The sequence below is a fragment of the Ambystoma mexicanum genome, chromosome 2q (assembly GCF_040938575.1).
Source record: "Ambystoma mexicanum isolate Mex_15411 chromosome 2q, UKY_AmexF1_1, whole genome shotgun sequence".
Taxonomy (NCBI): Eukaryota; Metazoa; Chordata; class Amphibia; order Caudata; family Ambystomatidae; genus Ambystoma; species Ambystoma mexicanum.
Genome location: NC_090924.1, coordinates 1,337,702,190 through 1,337,723,735, shown reverse-complemented (window position 1 = coordinate 1,337,723,735; position 21,546 = coordinate 1,337,702,190). Strand labels below are relative to the sequence as shown.

At 45.5% G+C, this 21,546-nt stretch overlaps 1 protein-coding gene across 1 annotated transcript in view; it reads left to right on the top strand.

The window, feature by feature from the left end:
- The window catches only part of GADL1 (glutamate decarboxylase like 1), a 689,547-nt gene that overhangs the window by 391,430 nt on the left and 276,571 nt on the right, over window positions 1-21,546 (top strand). Inside the window, exon 6 of the mRNA XM_069648800.1 lies at window positions 11,955-12,070. Within this exon, the coding sequence (XP_069504901.1) occupies window positions 11,955-12,070 (116 nt within the window). The remainder of the gene's footprint in view (window positions 1-11,954; window positions 12,071-21,546) is intronic.

Sequence of the window (21,546 nt, the reverse complement as noted above, 5' to 3'; positions counted from 1 at the left end):
GGGGCAGCAATGTCATCTGCTGCCCCAAGTAACCAGTTTGAGGAGGCTGCAGGGGCAGCTGCATCTCAATCCACCCTAGCTCCGAGTCTCCCAGCCGGGACAGTGTCGGTCCAAGTCCATCACACCGACGTTGGTCAGGCCAACATCACCCTGCAGCCAATGCATGCAACGAGATCTTTGGTCATTGTGCCTTTGCAAACTTCAATTACCCAGTCCACCTGCGCTTCTGTTCCTACCAACCAGAGTGGCGTAAGCCACTCAGGGTCCGCACTGCCTTCCAAGAAGAAGAAGGGTGCTCTTGCACTACAGGCTGGGACCCCAGACACGGCTACACACTCTGACATGTCAAGGAAGCCTAGCTTCAATGACACTGAACTAGATGCACTTGTGGCCTATGTGTTGGCACATAGCCGTGAAATGGTGGTGACTGCAGGGTGCAAGACTACACCTGCTCAACGTAGAGCCCACTGGCAGACCATCGCGGACCACATTAGTGCCCTTGGATTTGTGAGGCGCACAGCTGATGATTGCAACAAGCGGTGAAATGATCTGAAACGCAGAGTAAAGAACAAGCTGGCTTCCAATCATGCCTCTACTCTGGTGACTGGCGGTGGGTCTCCACCAGGGGACGACCAACTCACTGAAATGAGTCTGTTGCTGGAACCTTCGTCACAGAGGAACAGATCCGAGGTATGGGTGACTTACCAGATCTTGAAGCATTGACCAGTGAATGCCCATGCATGTGTGTGTCATCTATGTGTATGTTGCTTCGGTGATGTGTTCTGATTGAGTGCCAGGTGAGGGTGTGTAGTCATGACTGGTATGGGTCACCCATGTGCTTCCTCCAAAACATTCCCCGGACTTGGGTTTGGGTATGACAGTATCCCTTCTGACCACAGTAGCCAATTTGCACTAGATTACTGCAGTTGCACTTCAACTGTCATCTTGCATCAACATTGTTCATAATGTTTTCCTGTTCATTCAGCCTGATTGTTTCAATCTTTGCCATTTTTACAATGCATTTTTCTGCCCTACTGCCACATATGTGACATGCTTCTGTCATAGATTACACCCCACAATGGCCCACATTTATTACCTTGTTATGGGAATGATTTAACCATTCAAGCTGATTGAGTAATGGCCTGCCCACATTCATGTTTGGGCCCTGTTTGAATGCAGAACATGACTGTTGTCTTCTGTCATGTTGAAGTGACCAACCATTGATGTATCCATCTGCCTGCCATCATTGTATAATTGAACACTGGATGTGTTGCAGTGTGTGGCACATGCATATTTTGTCACACTATTTTGCATGTTTAATCTCATCATGTCCATCTCACATGGATGGGTGACAGTACTCATTCACTAACATTTGGCTTTAGTTGTCAAATGTACTATGGCTATGCTATGTGACATCTGTGTGATGGCATGTGTCATGTATGTGATTGGACATGCCACTGACAGGCTAATGTGTGCTGCTAGTGCAATCCAGCATGCTGCATATGTGTTGCTTTTCCATCTTGGAGTCCTCAGTGTGTGCCTTTTGCCTCCCCTTCCAACTCATTGACAGTGCATGCATGCCAGAGTTATATTCATGTGGGACATGTGCAATTTATGTACTGGATCTCTGTCTCGTCAGGCCTATGTGTGTGCTATGGTGCTCATGCCTGTTTCCATTTGTTGTCTGTCATGTTTTTGCAGGTGATGAGGCACTTGATGCTTTTGAGGAGGAGGGGATGGTGCAGACCCAGCAGGGTTCTCAGCCACAACCGGGCACCAGTGGAGGACATGGGGTGGGGGTGGGTGAAAACCCATTCCTCCTGCAGACCATACTGTCCACGGGTGTCTCTGGGTACACCTCTGCAGACCTCTATGAATTTGGTGCTGAATCAGACAGTGAGACATATGTGCCATCGCAGGTGAGTGTTTCTGGCAGGGATGCTGTTCTGTCCAACCCACCTGCACCAGGGGTAGACCCCTCTATGGGGATGTCAGTGTTGGAAAGTCCATCTGTGGTGGTTACGGATTCAGGGTCTCACTCCACAATGTTTGCTCCTGTTCCTGGGCTAGCAGATCGAAGGAGGAATGCAGTCCTGCAGCCTCAGGCAGTGCCATCACAGCAAGGTGCAGATCGCCTTGCCCCAAACAGGGGTGGTGCCTGTCAACGCGGTGGCCGTGCGCCACCAGGCAACACAGTGTGGGAGAATTCCATGTAGAGTATTGCAGCACAACAGGTAGCATTGTGTGAACGGATGGCTCAGGCAATGGATAGGGTGGCCACTTCCATTCTCCCCCCTGAAAGGCAGATGGAGCTCCAGAAGCAGGCAACAGACTCCATTTGCCACTCCCACAGGGAGGACATGTTGGCGTCCAACAGGGACTGACGGGCTGGACTGGAGGCTCTGCGCGAAGCCATATCTGTAGAGTCACAGGCGCACAGGGAAGCCCTGAGGTTAGAACACAGGTTCCTCAGAGATACTCTGAGTGAACTTGAGGCTTCCAGGAATTTTAGGTCGGAACAGCAGCTGGAGCAGCTCACACGTTCACGCTCAGCTGAGCTCCATACAACCCGTGCGGAGATCCGGGCATCACGCGAGGCCATGCATGCAGAAATGCAGGCAACCTGTGAGGTGCTGCAGGGGGATCTCCGTACCATTATCCTGCAGAACCAAACCTTACAGACCCGCATGCTTGCTGCCATGGAGGACCATACCAGGGCTTTGCGTGGGCTGCCTCCCATATCACGGCCACCTCCTGATGTAGCAGCAGAGGGTGAAGAGAGCGATCCCCCGGTCCACACATGGCCATTATTGTTTTATTTCTTTTTTCAATTTTTTGTTTACAGTGTGTTGCTTTTTTGTGGCTCCCGTGGGCATCCACTGTGTTTCCAGCTGGCCACAGCTGGGTTAGATGCTTGGTTTCCTGACACACAGACACACAGACCCCTCCTGCTTCCCCTTTCCATGGGCTTGCAAAGGGTGTGACCAAGTGACAGTAACTTACACAGTGACAGTGGGCTCCCATGAGTTGTGTGGGCAGTCTGTAGTCAAAACTGTGGGGATTGTTGTTGGATTCTACAATGCATGGTGTATTGATATGTGCTTGTGCATCCATGTCTTTCTCCTTATTTACATGTAGGTTCTTCATGTCTGCACAAGGCCGTCTCCTTTGCAGATACAGTTCATGTTGTATGCAATACACTGACACATTTGCCTGACAGCAACACTCTGCAGTTGGAAGGGGTCGATGTACTGCCTTGGTCAGGTTGTGATACTTGCACTACTTTGATTTTTTCCTGTCTTATATTGCCACGCTTTCTTCCTGTACTGATCTATTGTGTTGCTGGTAAGTATCTGTTCATCTGTGGTGTTTCTTATTGATTACTGAGAGCATATTGTCTGTGGACTGTTTACATTTGTAACATTGCACTTTGTGACACTTGTGTCATGTGTTGTGCATTCATTTAGTTGCTTTCATATTGCATACCATGCCATGGTGTGTTGCGTAGGTGAGATGGGGAGGGGTTGGGTGACATGGCAGTATTTTGATGGGGTATTTTGCAAGGGGGTAATCTTTCCTGCTGCATGAATGTGTGTCTTTTTGTGACACAGCATTGGGTGCTACTAGGCTGTGTGACATTCAGATCCTACAAGTGTAGTAACAAGAAGTGCTATGAAGAGGGAAGAGGGCAAGTGCTGGTCAGGGAGGAAGGGACTGTGTTTTAAGCGAGTGCCAGGGGAGGCCAGATGGACAGTGCCAGGGGAATGCAGAGATTTCAGAGGAAATAAGGTGCATGTACTAATTATGATGTATGGGGCTGAAGGGGCTCAAGGGGGTCCAGGCCCAGCCAGCGAAGTGCAGGGGAGGGAGCTCGGAAGGGCAAATGCAGGTTGGGAGTATGTCAGGGGAGACCAAGTGCAAGGGTAGACTAGTTGAGGAGGACCTGGTGCCCTGTAAGAATCTGAAGGGACCAGGCATCCAATCAAAAGAGGCAGAGGGGGACATTAGCATGGGAGGGGTAAAGCAAAGGAGGAAGAGAAACGGGGAGTCTTGAGAAGCATCTAGAACTTAAGGAGATCCGTCTCAAGTCTGAGAGGAGCAGGGAGGCCATACCAGAGAGGAAGGCACCTGCAAAGGAGAAAGATCTACCGCCACTCTCTGCTTAGAAAAGCATCTGATGGGTAGAGAGTTGGATCTAGAAGACCAAAGGGATCTAACAGGGAGGTATTTGAGAGAGTTGGATCTAGCAGGGTCCCAGGTCCCAGAACAGCTTTTGGATTATGCAGAGGGTCTTGAACTTGATCCCTGCAGCAACCGGGAGCTAGTGGAAAGATTATAGTGCTGGAGAGATGTGGTCTTTGGGCTTGATGCCAAGCATACATCTTGCAGTCCTATTCTGGATTAGTTGAAGGGGAGAAGGGAGGCGTTAGGCAGATGGAGGAAGAGGCTGTTGCAGTAGTCCAGCCCGGAGAGGACCAGAGCTCCGGAGACAATGAGTTTCTGGGTGAAGGTGAGGAAAGGGAGAATCCCTCTGAGGAGGTGGAGCTGAAAGTGGGCGTACTTGGCAAGGGTCTTGATGTGAAGAGAGAAGGAGAGCCAGGAGTCAAAGATGACACCAAGGTTTTTTGCCTCACAGGAAGGTGAGGGGGCCATGGAGGGTGGCCAGAGTGTAGGAGGGAAGTAGGGGGCTGGGATCGCTATGAGAAGGATCTCAGTCTCACTGGCATTAAGGCAGAGATCATTAGCAGTGCACCATGCCTGAATAGCAGGTAGACAGTCAGGAAGGAGAGAGGAAGAGGAGGCAGAGGAGAGAAGCTTGAAAAGAGCTGTGTGTCATCCGCATAACACTGAAGGTTGGGAGAGAAGGCAGAGATCAAATGGGCTAGAGGGGCAAGGTAGATGTTGAAAAGCAAAGGTGAGAGGATAGAGCTCTGAGGTACACAACGGGCTGAAAGTGAGATGAAGGAGAGAAAAGGGCTCAGTTCAACCAGGGAAGGTTGGCCATCGAGGAAGGAGGTCAATCAGTCCATAGTCAGGTCTGTGGTGTCAAGGGTATCATGGAGCCAATTCATAATAATAGCATGATTGACCTTATCAAAGGCATAGGAAAGGTCAAGAAGGATGAGAACGGAAGGGGAGTTGGAATCGAGATTAGAGAGCAAGTCTTCATGGTTGTTCAGGAATTTCCGTGCCTCTGGCAGCTCTGAAGCCACACTGGTGGTTGTGGAGACAACCTACAGATTCAGTGTGTTGGATAAACTTGGAGATGGCCAGCTTCTCCAAGAGTTTGGCCAGGAAGGGGATAATGGAGATAGGGCAGTAGTGAGCCGGACAGGAGGGGTCGGCAGAAGGCTTTTTGAAGAGAGGGTTCAGAAAGGAGTGCTTGAGGAGTAACAGGAAGGATCCAGTGGCAAAGGAGTGATTTCATAAATCAGCCAAGGCTGGAGCAAGGGAGACAATGTTGTCCTTGATAGTTTTGGAGCCAAGGCTGGCGCAAGGGAGACAATGTTGTCCATGATAGTTCTGGAGCCAAGGATGGTGCAAGGGAGACAATGGTGTCCTTGATAGTTCTGGAGCCAAGGCTGAAGCAAGGGAGACAATGTTGTCCTTGATAGTCCTTGATAGCTTGCATTACCCATGTGATATAAGCACTGTCTTTAATGGATCTCTTCCGTTACAACAGTTACTGCCCACGTGACACTTGTTACAGTTCTCCAGTGGCATGGATCATCTTTAATGATAACATTTGTAAACGTTCTATACTGAACTAAATACAAATACATAAACAAATAAATAAATACAATGATAACTTTGAGCCTGTAAGGGGTGTACCTTCACCTTGGACAAAGTCTGAATTATCATTCACAAAGCCTTATGTGCTCCCACAGGATTGCTAGCCAATTGGCTTCCTTACTACACCACTTCCCTAAATATGGCTCAGATGCATCATCTAATATCATAACTGCAACCCTGCCCTGTCCATTGTTCACAAACATCCTGGGCCAGCACTTACTGTCCACATGACACTTGTTCCACTTCTTTGGTGGCATGGACCTTCTTCAATGATAACATTGAGACGGAAAGGGGATGTACCTTCACCTTGGACAAAGTTTGACTTATCAGTCACGAAGCCATATGTGCTCCCACAGAATTGCTATCCAATTCACTTCCTCACCGCATCACCTCCCTTAATATGGCTGCAGATGCATCATATCATATCATGGCTGCAACCGCTCTGTCTTTTGCTCGCAAACGTCCTGGGCTCATTCAGAAATAACATGCTGTCAGCTTTGACGTCATCTTGGGTAGAAACTCTTTCTGAAGACGATTCATAGCCTAGATATTGAACTTTACCTTGCAGCAATCTTTCTTCATCAGCTCCTATGGCCATTACACTGCACTGACTTTTCTGGGGCACTTCCTAACAATCACCATAAACTAGAATGTCTTTCTGGAAGTATGTGCTGTTTTGGGGATGAGCCATTCTAATTGTGAAGCGACAGGTAAGAGTCGAAAAGGCATGTGCGCATACAGAAACACATCATAGCAGCTGGAGTCAGGGCTTTTGGGGTCCTGATTAGGGTGTATGTGATGATATCCATTCCAAACCCATTTCTTTCTTCTAGATTCTGACTGCAACATCATTAGGATTCACACTGGGAATGCAGGCATATATTATGGGTGAAGCTGCATGAACGTTCTTTACAATAGCAACACCAGAAAACGTAATGGAGACAGGCATCACAAATATATTGTAAAAAATTCCTATCTACGTTTAGTGACATTGCATATATTGGAAATTGTGTTACCATAGAGAACCAATTCTAAATTGCATGACTTTTATCACCCCGGTTTTATCAGAAATTGTTCTGTAAAAATATCAAATTCAGCACACTCTTTAAAAAAATGTCCCTCCACCAAACCGATCCTCCTTACATTCCTCTCCTCTCCAGTAAATACATCATCTGATGCCATTGACATTGAATTGCCGAGACGGGCATGCATACGATTATGTTCAAGCCCTGCAGCCTGACAGTAGATACTTTTGGGCACCAGGGGCCAGGTGCTACCTCCCGCACCTGTTTCCACGCTATATCTTTCTAGTGTTTGTGTTGCACTGTCTCATTACATAATGCTGAGATGCCTGGCAACCGCGCTGCAACACATTCAGGGCTGGGATGCCCTGCATAGCACAATCACTCACCCTGGCTGGCCAAGTCAGCAGCCAGGGTGCTGAACTGGGTGTTGCAGGGCCTGGCGCCTGTGTTGCCACTCTAGTAGAAGCACTTCCAGGGGCCGCCGTGCAGAGAATCGCTTTCCGGCTTTGTGTTCGTGTGACACACCGACAGGAACTAGTAAGCTCATTCAGCTTGCTGGTTTCTGTCTGGAGGTGCGTGAGTGCAAAGAGGTTAGGTCGGTGTAACATGAGACGTGGCCCGGGAGGCATTTGAAAGCAGAGCAGAAGTACCTTTTTTTATTATAATTTTTGTGTTTGTGTATGTTTGTTGGGCTGGGCTGCTGGCTGACCCTAATGAGGATGTGTGTCACATTTGGACAATGTGAGCTGAGCTCACAGTACACATTAAAGTCCCAGGTATGAAGACACACTAACAATAACAAATGGTGCATTCTCTGTGGCAAGTCACAGCTCTGCAACGCCCCTGAAATTAGTCTTGTCACTTTTCAGATGCTACTAAAGCACCACCATTCTAGTTTCAAAATTAAATTGGCGGAAGGTGAGCCCTGCCCAAGTAGAATGGAAAGAGTCAAACTGAGAAACGTGTGACCCAAACCTGCCGTACTCTGCAAATTCTGTGAAATGAAGCTGAGTGCTACACGCCTTAGCAACAAATCATTGTTTTCTTTCTATGCTGCAGCCCAAAGGACCATGTTTCAAAGACTGTTGGAGTTCTTGTGGCTTCCTTTTTTTTATTTCAGGCCCCATTACCCACTGCTTGACCTGTAGATAATGAAAACGGCCCCTCTCATCTATTCCTATTCCAAAGTCTGATTTACATTAGACAAATGATTTAATAGTCACTCTTTGAAAGAGTTCAAATTCCCTATCAAAACCACCTCAGCCTCATTTAGCAAAAGCCTTATTTCCATTTGTGGGTGAAAGGTCAGCATTGCCAAATATAGGTGTGCACGTATCCAGAAATGTAGTAGGATGCCTCTTAAGTGCATAGGTATCCTATATATGGTGAACCTTTGTTAAGCAGTTTTTGCTCTAGGTGCACAGAAGGAACCGTAAGAGATTTCGTGTTAAAAGCACACTTTTAGGAGCCCTATATAACTTTTCCCCCTGCCGCCAAAAATAATCTTCATCAAACTGGCAAAAAGCATTTCGAGTTTCGCAGACACTTTTTCAGGACGGTTTGATTCAAAATAGTAAATGGGTATTATGGTTCACGTTACAGGCCACCAGAAACTGCTTCACTTACCAAACTAAGCAGGGGAGTATCCAGCATTGTAAGAGTGTGGGGGGCAGGGGGTGGCTGAGCAATGAAATGCAGTGTGTGGAATTCAACATGGTCTCATAGGTGCCCCCAAACCACCCAGCTCTGCCCCAATCTACTTTTTTGATAACATTAGTGGAAGTTGGCATTTTAACACACAAAAAAACAAAATAAAACTGCAGGATCATTCCAGATGCAGGAAACTCATCTATTAGAGCTCTGGCCAGGCCCTCTGAGGCAATATACATGCAAACATCCTAATTATTATATGGATTCCACAACACAAGTGACTTCACAGAAAAGGACCTTGCAAGGCACATCATCAGTCTTTGATACTTGGAGGCACCATGGAAGTGAATTTAGAATAATTTTCCATAAATAAGCCAAGTGACAAATACCTCTGTGGTGCAAAATAGCTAAATTGCACTATTGTTATATGTCGAGCAATTCTATAGTCATTAGGCTTTTCCATTATAATACCATGATACATTAACATAAGCTTTGAAGTTAATCAGAGTCACTTGCAGAGCTGCAGATAAGGCACAATGTGATTAAATGATTTGCTCAGGATCACACACTTGATTACATATTGAAACTGGAATGTTGACAATTTAAGCGACCACACACAACTTTCCAGGTTTAGTTGATACAGCTATTTATTAAGGTTTTGCTCTACATTTCATGTGCTTATATAATTATTTATAGCAATGCTTTGGAAGCAAGTTACATTACATAATAAACTAGCCTTTCATAGTAAACTAACCATACACTATGTACATTGTCATAGAAATATGTTGAGCAATGGGAGTATGTCTTTAGTTTTATTCTCCCCATTCTGCATGCAAAGTCACAATAGCATCATGTAGGTTAATGTGAGCCTAACTAATGCCCCTTTTGTTTTTAAGCTATAGCCATTATTTCATAAAGCATGCACCATTATGCACCCTTCTCACTTCTGATCACTCCCTCCCATTCACATTTCTAAAGGGACAAAAGTCCTTGCTAATAGTACCCCCCTCCCTCCCATCAGTGCCACATGGCTCACATTGTAATGCTCTGTTGATACAGAGCAACGTGATGACTCTCTGCTGCACGGAGCTCCTTGGGACATTGTCCTGCTAGCGGTACACCTCTACTATTCGGAATGAGTAAGGTGTCCTGCTGCCAGGACAATGAGCATGCTGAGTAGGAATTGCTCAGCACACATATTCCTGCCAGCGGGACACCTTTGCCATTGGGCGCCCTCTTTGAGTTGCCGAACGGGAGAGGTGTCCCAATGACAAATGTCCCAATGTGGCTCCCCCCCACTGCCTCTCCCGCTCGGTACTCCACTGCTTGGAGACATTTAAACACAGGAAAGCATACCTTAATTTTGATCAGTCAGAATCTTGTAGAACAAATCTATCAGCACGTACACATTTAAGGTGCTGTGCAGAACCCAAGTTTGGAGATATATGGCATTTAAAAATTGATACCAAGTATACTTGGTCACCCACTGCACTACATTAGCCAATGGCTTTTGTCTTTGAATGAAAGGGAAAATCAAAGGAATTGCTGGCATTCCAGTGAATCTGTTCCTTTCGGCCACAGCTTTATAGTTCAGCTAGGTCAAGTTAACTTAGACCAAAATTTCAGGGATCAGGGGGTGATAAATTCTGGTCTGCTCAATGGACGTCACACCACTGTTTTCATGTGTTATTGTATATGTACATATAAATGGTGTGTGCACACAGTGTATGTTAATGGATGTGCTAGGTGCATTTGTGTGTGAGTGAGAGTGTATGCAAACATATCTGTGTTGACCTTTGTGTCTGAATGAATTATAAATAATGCATTGTTTGTATGTTCTATTGGAATTAAGTTTGTGAATGTTATGTTGTGTCACTGGGTGCATAGCAGGCCGGCTGAAGATGTGTGGGTGTCCAATTGAATTTTAAGAATATGCCACCCGCAGTGGTCGAAGTGAGTGGGTGCGGTCGGGAGCGGTGCTCCTCTACTTTGTTAAATTACCTTTTACAGCTCCTATACTTTTATTTTAAGAAGAAACCATTCCGGAATGGTTTCGTTTTAAAATAAAAGTGTAGGAAGAAGTTGAAACTTGCACTTTCAGTGCACTGCACTGAACGTTCCCTTAAACAGCAGGTGCAGGTGTTTGGGGGTTTGCATTGTGTGTCAGAGGAGGTGTGGCGATAGGGTTTGTGGGAAGCGTGGGCAGGCCAGCAGGGAACATAGTTCCACTACTTCTTTTCCTACACTTTGACCACTGGCCACCAGTCTTTTGAAAGTTATAACAGAGCATCAGCAATGGGTTCTTGTGGTTTAGTAGTCTAGTGTTATCCCTCAGGGATTTAGGTTGTTTGAGCGAGGTACAAAATCACGGCGGAATTGGCGTAGTCATTTTCGCTGCAAATACATTTTTACCTTGATACAAAAAACCAAACCCATGTCCCCCCAAACCACTAGTACATCCATAAACCCCCCCCCCCCAACTTACCTTTTCTCCATCCGACCGAATCTCCTGTACCATCTATCTAATGCGGCATTGATTTGAGGACATTGATTCATCATTTTGAAAATAAACACAGATTTATACAGCATCAAAATTGGATTATACCTTTCATTTTATATTTTTTTCAACTAAAAAGTTTGCTGAGGGCGCAAGACATTTGGTTTCTGTGTTTTTTCTTAAAAGACACATTGTTCCATCCATCTAATACGGGCCAGATCTGTCACTGCAGGGTCCCTTTTTCTTCTTTTTTTTTTTGTTGGGTCTCCTGCCACCATTGCTGAGGAAGCAGGGGACAACCCCGCAACCTCCAAAGCCAAAAATACCGAACATGGGGAGCGGGGGAAACCCCCGCAACCGCAGCTCTTCATGTTTGGTATCTTCGGCTTCGAACTAATGGTGTTGACCTAATTCAGTCAAATCTACCATTCAACCAAATTTTTTCAAACAATTTGGCCGAAACGATCCCTAAGAGCCGCCATTAGCCCTCCTTCCATCCGACCCCTGTCCCCCTCAACATTTTCAGCAAAGTTACTCCACTGGCTGCAGGGGCGCCACTGCATTGTGTGTTACGCCACTGAGAATCATGCCACATTAGGGAATGTGTATGCCCCTATTTGCTAAAAAAAAACCTAAAAAAAAACCACAGCCATGCTAGCCAAAGCCACTAAATCTTTGACTCTATACCAAATGTGCACTTCTTTGCTCTGCTGGCTTTACTCAAGTGCGAACCCTAAAAACATGTGGCCTACAGTTTCGACAACAGTGATGCTTTAACAGGGCCAAGTACAGTGGCTCATGCACTTGTTTATTCCAGGTTTATAGCCATTAAAAATACCTAACCAATACAACATTTTTTTTTTTTATTGAACAGGAACCCAGAATGAATTAGCGAGCCTGTAATATAATAGGTTTACTGAGATAGAGGAGTTTATATCAGTTAACTTTATACAAATCGATAATATTTACTTTGATTTTTCATTTTCCAGGTGGGTCTGTTTCCAATATGTACGCTCTGAATTTAGCCAGATATAAGTACTATCCCGAAATTAAAGAAAGAGGACTATGCGGCGGACCACGGCTTGTCATGTTTACATCTGAAGAGGTAAAGACATATACATATACATATTAATAAAGGTCTTCTGATTATTAGTTTCAGACCATTGAAATGTACTCATGGGGCTTTGCTTAGGATCGCGAAGTGAGGATACAAAGCATGGAGATGGAAGAATAGGCTTTGATTGGCTAACATTCAAACACGTGGCCTCACCAGTTCCCTTGATGAAAAGGTAAGTAGGGAGTGTATGTTTATCGGCCTGGTTTCCATCTTGGAAGCGGTGTCCATGTGAACAAAGGACAGTACAATACTGGCGCAAAACACAGACAATGAAACACCTCAGTTGCGTGTTTTTTATTTTGGGTTCACCCAGGAAACATGTGAAAGTACCCAAAACCATTGATCCTGCACTATTTATACTTCCAATAATTTCAAGGTGTCTGATGATTTGATGGGACGGGATGTCTTTGCTTTTCACTAAAGTGTTCAAGAAAGGTCTTCGCACAAATGTTATGAATTCAATTAATTTGCTCCTCTTTTTAATGCCAATATTGTACTGAAAGTTTGCAAGCAGAGTCCACGCCTTCGGCCATCACATCTGCATGTATGGTGTGGTGTGCACGCACTTTAATGATTGGCAGTCTGCCATAAGGGTTTTCAACCTTGTTATTACCCTTGGATTGCTGAGCGTCTATTCTCATTGGACAATCTGAAGACTATAAGAAGCGGGTTAGCCTGCAGAGTGTTTGGAATGCAAAATTCCACGGCTATCAGCAGTGCAGAGAGTTCCCACAACCAATTCCCCGCGACCACACAGGCATATTCGTGTGCTGACAACATCTATAAACTTGTATGTACACCATATATTTTCAAGAGTGACATGGGTTATAAAAGCTTTATAGAACTCCTCTTCACGCTGTAACTGGAGTTATGGGTCCATATACCTCATTAAGCCTAAGTGATGCTGATACAAATAAAATATATACACAAGGATACTTATGTTATTATAATATATATAATGTGCTCTTGCCATCTTGCAAAAAAGGGTTTGATTGCAATCAATTTAATATGAATTTAATTCGAAATAGACATTGCAATAAAATGACACTTCCAAAATACATGTGCCTATAATTACTCAAGTTTATAGATAAACATTTAAAACGACTTGATTGCCATATTCCAGAGTTAGATGCAAAAATCACAATACACAACATTATAGTCAGGGGTTTGATAGGTGTTGAAACATGTTAACTCTCTGCAGTAAAGAACGAGATGGAAATGTGTAAACTAAGTGCAGTTACAGATGGCACTGAGTAAACTAAGTGCAGTCAGAGAGATGGCGTTGTGTAAACTAAGTGCAGTCAGAGAGATGATGCTGTGTAAACTAAGTGCAGTCAGAGAGATAGCGTTGTGTAAACTAAGTGCAGTCAGAGAGATGGCATTGTGCAAACTAAGTGCAGTCAGAGAGATAGCACTGTACTTTGTTACATGCTCATTAGATGTAATATCACTCTATATTGTGCCATACACCTATGAATCCATTTCTTCAAGATTTGAGGCAAAGATTAGTGTTACCTTACATTTATATTCCAATGTGATGTCAGAAATTTCGACAGATATTGCGAACCAGTAAACTGATCAGTTTATTGTATATAGTGTATAAAGTACAGATTGTGTACCTTCTAACAGCTCTTTGCGCAAGTCATCTTTCTTGGTCAATTCCCTGAGATATCGCTTTATTCTGTCCTCCATTGCTTCATTATCAAATTCAAATTTATTATCTATTCCAAATCTTTTGTGTAGGATCTCTAATAAGGGTATACCGGTTTGTTGTAGCACAGCCCTGTGCACCATGTTATTTCCTATATCTGCTTTTTGTAGCACCTTTTCTGATGACAAACACATCTCCCTTTCTTCACTCACAGGTTTCTTATTTATTTGGATGTGTGGGTTTTATAAGTGTCTACCTCTCTGAGAAGCACCTTGTTTTACCAACTACTTTGCTGCTATACTTGACGGTGTGGTTGCCTGTTACCTAATTCCCCCCTGCTCCCGCCAAAAAATAAATCACTTACACCCCCTCTTTCCTAGCACTCCATACAATCCCATCTCTCTCATACCTTTCCATCTTCACACCGTCCTCCTTTGTTCCTCTGTCTGAAACCTCAGGGTATTTATTGATGTAGAAATAAGGCTTTCTACTGTTATCATTTAGGACTTCTCTATTCCTGTTAGAATTGTTTTACCAGTTTTAGTATCCAACCAGCTCTCTTCCAACTTTGGGCCTGATTTATGGAATTTTTTGTATGCTGAAAAGTGACTGTGCACTTTTCAGTACGCAAAATTCCTTTTGTCGATTCATGGAACCGACTTTGAGTTCTACTCTGGAGCCTTGTGGAAACTTTACATATGTCTGTCACATTTTGCGTGCAGTCAAGCACTTTGCGAGAGACCCCACGCAAAGTGTGGGATGGGTCTACGCAAAGAAATAAAGCGAAACATGCATATTCCCCATTCTACTGACAAAATAAGAAAGAACGTGGGCATGTTGAGGTATGGGTCACGCAAAGAAATCACACCCCAAGCAATGCGCAAACAAATGCATATTCATTGTTCTGACCGCTCAACGTCATGTTGGGGAAAGATGCACACAAAGCTTGCAAACCCACCCCCAGGTTATAGGAGGCACAACGTCCCAATCGCATAGGAACCAACACGCAAAGGTAAGGTACAGTCAGGGATTTAGGAGTGGCTGCACGCAGCTGAGGGGTTCATTGAAGTTAGGGATGTGCGTATGTAGATTGGCGGGGTGCAGCAGTCATTTACAGGGGTTCGCACACAGATCTATTGGGGCCCGAGTTGAGCTACGAGACATGTAACGCATCTTGTTATGGTGCAGTAAGGGACGTGGGACTGTACGCAGTGTCACTGGGGTGATGTCTTGATTGCGGGGGGGATTTCCTGCAGCGTTGAAGGGGTGCATGATGGCAGGGATGCGGACTGCGCAAAGGTTGTAATATGTGGCCAGATCTGCTTTGTATGGGGGCGTGTCATGGGCATTACTCGTGCAGCTCGGCTTTCTTTGCGTATCGTTAGTTTTCTCTTTGTAAACCATAAATACGCTGAACGCACACAAAAAGGTAGTTTAAGCGCAGAGCACTTTGCGGGGTCTTTGCGCTATTTCTGTAAATCGGGCCCTAAGTCCTTTATTAGTGTGTTAGCCCCCAGCAAGCTGGTCTACTTCCCATAGGCTTCCACCGCTACTGCCTCTGTAGCCCCTGACTCAATTGAGACTCATACTGTGGGGACTGAGAGGCATTAAAAACAGGTAAAAGAAATTAAAGCATGCACCCAATGTATTGTTCCGATTAAGTTAATTTGAAGAAACATGTACTGTAGAGGAGCACCAAGTTGTGAAATTTTGGTGTATGTCACTTCTTTGCTGACTCATCAACTGTAAGATGTTGAACATGTTTGTAGAATGGTCTTTCCTCTATGGGGGTTGTGAGAAATGTTGGCCCTGCTGAACATTGTACAAACCACCCATAGCCAGGGGGTATGGTCTGCTCAAGGGACGGTTTCAAAACAGTTCGGTAGGAGGAGGAAAACGGTCAAATCCCCAGAGTATCTGCCACCTTGAGTGGCCCTCTAAACCCTCTGAAGGCAGGCACCAGGGCCTCTGGCCCAGGTCCAGAGCAGGAACGACTATGGGAAGGCAGGGAGCACAGGCTGGTGCCTTTGTCGTCTTGCTGTGGCAGCGTGGCCCTGCCTGAAGGCACACTGTACCCGGCATGTCCGGAAACAAACCATTGCACTGAGCAGCAAAGTTCTTAGGCCCCATTCAGTCATTGCCCCCGTCATCAAGGGAAGTGGTGACAGGAACACCGTTCAGGTGCAACCACCTGAGGTGTGCACGAAGAGGAGGAGTGAACTGCCGAGCCCCGGTCCTGTAGGAGCCTTGTGGCACTGCCATTGGGGCTGTTTGGGTCAATGGCTACTGCCTGGCACCACATTGGCAGACATCATGCGTGGCACTGATGAGCAATCTCTGAGCACCTGAGGAGGGCCATGCCTGCCACGCATCTGCTTCTGAACCCGGGCCTGCTTCAAGGGTCAAACTGCATGCAAGGCGGACCAGCAGCAGCGGAGTGGGTCTCCGGCGATTCATCACAAGCAGATGTCCAAGTAAAACTGGAAGCAGGGGAACCCCTGTGGGCTATGTTTGTGGAGAAAGGCGTTGCTCTCTACTTTTTGCACAATCACCTGTCATGGGTCAAAAACCTTCTGATTCATGTGTAAATCCTGATTCATTGCTGTCAAATGTTTATTGGGTTTGAGTTGACGTCCTCTTATACAGGGCACCTGTGATTTCTATAGCGTTCCTGCCTGGATGGCACCTACCTTGGGGGGATCACTATCAGTGCCGTTTCTAGGGTGGGGCCACTAGGTCAGTAGTGCCAGTACTGGGTGGACTAAGGTAGTGGATGACAGTTGTGGTTCAAACCCAGAGGCGTTGCTGGGGGATTCTCTGGGGGGGGGGGGCAGTAGTCCCTGATAGAAGCTCTTAGACTACAAGCAAAAGGCAAGCTAGCCCCAGGTCCCGACAGTCCCGACATTAGCCTAGCCCCGGATCTTTTCCAGATCTAGCAACACCCCTGTTCAAAATGCTGAAGCCAACTGTCGACACATGAGGTAGTAAAGCTACTGGTTGCCGGCCCTTCGGGTCAGTTCCATGCTCTCTGCTCGAGGCCTTATTAAAGTCCAGGGTAGGGGGGAGCCTGTGGCTGATTTCGGCAACTGGATTGCAAGAAAGGAGGTTAATGTTTGTAACTGGGCACTGTTAGGCTTCATGTTTTTTCTGGGTCAGCTGTATATCCATATTTTAATAGACCCAAAATGTAATACATACTGAGTGGTGTGGTGCTATGTGTGGGGACATTGACGTTTTGATTAATTCTGGTCATCCCTCTAGGATAGAAAGGGTGTTGAAGTGTAGCACCAGGGTTAGGTAACAGTATTTTCTGTGAACCCACTCCATGTGATTCAGGTTGCCTAATTCATTCTACTTTTCAGCTGGTCTGGGGAGTGGTTTGGAGGCATAGCGTCTCCTGTTCTGGCCTGGTGGCAAGGGCTATCCAGTGGACCACAGCAAATATGCCCTGGCTTACACTTCCCTCAATAAACTGCTCAGCCTTTCCACACACAGATCCAACTCAACTTTCACCCTCACAAATTGGCCAAGCTGATACACAGTGTACCAAAGTCACATGTACCTTATTTTAGTGTGTTTATGGATCTGTGGTTCTGCATCCCCATCCATGGCCTTGCAAAAGTAATGTCCCAGTAAACCCTCTGAATTCAGACACCAAACATTGCCCAAATACAATTGAAGTCTATTGCTTGCTCAATGATCCAGTCACTCTCTTTGCTGGCATCTCAACAGGGGAAATTCTCCTCCTTGATTTATCTCTGTGAGTATTTTTAAATGCCCCATCCTTCAAATGGAAGCTTCCCCCATCCCTTTCACTACCCACATATAGTCCAACGAGGTAGATAAAAGATGTGATTGTTCGGCGAGAAATGCACAATGCTTGTCAGTGTTGTAATTTCTTAGTCACCTTCTCTCCCAAATGCTGTTGTATGTTTACATGGTGAGCATCAAGGATAAGACTTCCTACCTCCATCCTATGCTTCGCAGAGGACCTGATGATCGTACTTCTCAAAGAGCATCTCGACAGTCACTGATTGTTCCAGTCAGCCCTACTTCTTCCACTTCCCATCTGCTCCCACTAACAATTCCATCTCCTTGCTATAGCCACACTCTACCTGTAATTTCTTGGGTGTGTTGTATTGTGTTATATGGCACTTGTGTAGCAACTACTGCTTCAAAGCTCCGTGGGGATGAACGCTCTTCGGAGGACCGTAGTCCGAGATGTGAGATGCTAAGGAAGGATTTCTAAAATGCGTGTGTGTATTTTTACCTAACATAAAGATAGCTTGGGAGTGGCTAGGCCCCTAATAGCAGCCCATAGATATCAGATGAGAGGATGGGTGCTGTGACAGATTGTCAGGGGAGTAGGAGGGTCGAGCAGACTGATTATGTAAACAGCTAGTGTGAATTATTTTGTGATTCTCAGCTGTATTCTATTGGAGGTGGCGATGTATATTTGGGTGGGTGAAGTCGAGCAGTGTTTATTGCAGATGTATGGAGCTGGGTGGGCGGGGCCCCGGGCGGGATATAGCTATGTTCCATTGTGATAGAGAGCTTGACATTCCAGAGAAGCAAGGCTGACACCTAGTTAGATGTGGTCTTATGGAGCTCATCAAAGGCCTGATGCATTCTGCGGGGGGCTATGTCCCACCATGTCGACTCCTCATGCGCCCCCATGAACCCCCTATGTACACTGCTTTACTGCTTGGTTCGAGATTTATAAATTCCATGCATACATATTCCGCTACGTTCCTATGCACCATTTGATGCAACCGCTCAAGACCACTTTTTATTTGAGGTGTTCAGTATTGCCATGAATGCCACTATTGAGGATTTTAGTTCCCCAACGTGCATTCTGGCATTGGGTAATTCTTCCAAACCTACTTCTATTTAACAGATTCTATTTCTTGGCTTCGCAAGTGTAGTTGCTCCTTGTAAAAGTACAGCAAGCTGCACATTTGGTACATATTGGCAAATTTTAAGAGCATGAATTCTCATTCAATACACAGTCCATAAATCGCACAAATAGCAATGGTTCCGGAAAGCACTGACTCACCATTAAACAACAGATGATTGGTCATGTCCCTTCAGGATCAAATCCTTTGTCGCGCTGCAAGGCAATCATTGTGCATCCCTCGCTGCAGTACTCAGATATGTATTGTTCCTTGTTGGGATGTTTCCTTTGCCATCAGGCAATTCATTGTTTCCATTTCAGTCCATTTATTTTGTTAATCACTTTAACAAGTCATTCAGTCTGTTTCTGAATTTTGGTACAAATGAGAACATAGTTAACGATTCAGTAAAAAGCATGTATTCTTTGCAATAATGCAAGTTGTCTTTGCAGGATGTAGGTGTGACTGCTATTATGCATGAGGATGGTGGGAAAATCACCTATACATCCCCTATACAGCTCCTAATTACTAATAAACCAGCAGTGACCCCAATCATAAAGATGAAACAGACACAACCCGACAGGTATAACTTCAATTCTTTTGGTAATGTGACCGAGGGCAGGGAATAACTTCAGGAAAAGTGTGATCTGATAACAATAGCAACCCAAACAACTTAAGCACAATGATTCCAGAATAAAATATTATACAATCAGGCGCTATAAAAATCTTTTTTTCAACTAATAAAAGGCAATTAATTAATTAGAAAACACTAGAAAAACCCTCCAATGTAAATGAAACCCAGAGAATGCAGACCTTTGTGAATGTGCACTTTGGGTACATGATCACGGGTGTTCAGGCAATAGATTGGCAATAATGTTACTGTTAAATAATGTGTCTTTAAAGAAAATATAGAAAGGGGCTTCGTAAGTCACTATGGTCCAAAAAACTGAACCAGGGGACAGGGCCTCTTTACAATACCTTTATTCTTGTCTTTGGCCCTTAACAGTGTAATACTTGGCTACTTTGCTAATCTGCCACTGCCGAGCCAGCGCAGAGATGTTTCAGTCAATGCCATCCCTTTAACAGTCGATGCAGAGTCTGATCAAAGGTGTGGGCTCACAATGGTTTCAATTGCCATGCTAGACAGCAAGATGATGGCTTGCAAATGGTTTCGGAAGCCTAGTCATCGCTGAGACAACGGTTCAACTGAGTTGAATCGGCATTCGAGACGGGTGACGGGTGAGTCGAAGCAGTGCATATTTCTATTGCTCCCACGATGTCGATACTGTTATCAATTCGAGATGAGTTGGTCCACTTCAATGGGTCAGTCCACTTCAATGGGTCAAGCAGGTCTTTTGAGTGTTTGAGACGCAGCAAGCAGTTTGAAGCATCATAGAGTGCAGAAAGCAGCACTGTGTGTCCTGTGGTGACTCTGGGCACATTGAGCTCGGTCCATCCAGCTCTGGGAAGGCTGGGAAGGCATTGAAACAGGATTTCAAGCAGCTGCTGGATGTCTGGGGTTGCCCACATCGCAATATAGGTGCTCAAGGACAAGGGGAAGGCATCTGTTCTGCCAGGGGCGTTGCTAGGGGGGGGGCTAAGGGGGCTATAGCCCCTGATCTTTTGGTTGTAGCCCCGGAGAGAATCTCAGAAACTACAGCCAAAAGACCAGCTAGCCCCCAGTCCCAACAGTTCCGACACCAGCTTAGCCTCGGGTCTTTTCCAGACCTAGCAACTCCCCTGTGTTCTGCACTCCCACTCTAAGGAGGGTAGCTGACACCCATAGTGGATATTTCACAACGAGTGAATAGGGTCCTGCTTCCATTTCAGCCAGTAGAGCGGCCTTAGTCCACAGCAGTTCACCCCCACTTTTCCCTGGGCATGGTTAAAGGACAGAACTCACCTCTGCCTTGGATGCCTCCTGCCCTCAACAATGTGACAGAGGACTTTGAGGAAGGATGTACTTTCAGGTCCAGTGAACACATATAACCCTTGTTATAGCCCAAAAAAATGAGTGGGCCCCTCTCCTTGTGAAGGTCAAATGTTGCAGTCGATTGGTCAAAAGTAAGCCTTCTTTAAGGGGTCTGATACCTGTTGTTGTAACCAGTAAGCCTTGCCGTCTGGCACCACACCCAGCGGACCTTGTCTTGCAGGAAATGTGGGTGGACAGGAAGTTGTAGAGTGCCTTAATAGATATCATGATGTTGGAAACACTCTAACAGCCAACCTCTTCCTTCTGACTAATCCACCACTTCCCATGCCTGCCGACTTCAAAGGGACTCCGGTGGGCAGCACCCTGTGGTGAGTGTGGCTTATGTCAGTGCCTCCTTTGGGTTGTAGGTCATATGGTCGAAAACAAAAGGATTGAATGCCTTTTGATCGACAGTAAACTGATTGAAAAAAAGGGTTGATTTTTTTATTTTTTTTATTTTTTTTATGGGGGGGTTCCCCCCCAACCCCCTGTTTTCTTTATTAAAAACATTTTTCTACCAACCCAAACTAAAAAATATATATAAATAAATAAATACAAAAATTCGACCTTTTTTTCGGCCATTTGACTGTCGATCAAATGGTCATTCGATCCTTTGTTTTCGACCATTTGGCTGGACACCCCTCCTTTGTAGTACCTGTTCCCTAGAGATCTTCAGGTTAGGGTTCCTGTACCATCAATAGAAGGTGTTGGCCTTCCTGCAGGATGATCAAAGGGTGCCATCCTAGCAATTGCTCCACATGCAGATGTAGTGATAGTCAGACTAGACACACATACACAACAGTCCTGTCATAGCTGGGCCCTGCTCTCAGAGATGTTAATAATGTGCTATCAAAGTGCTGCAGCTGTATAATCGTGTGCTCTTAGTGGTCGCCATGCCTCACTAAGGCGTGGTATACATTTTAAGATGTATGTGCCCTTAAAGTTATGA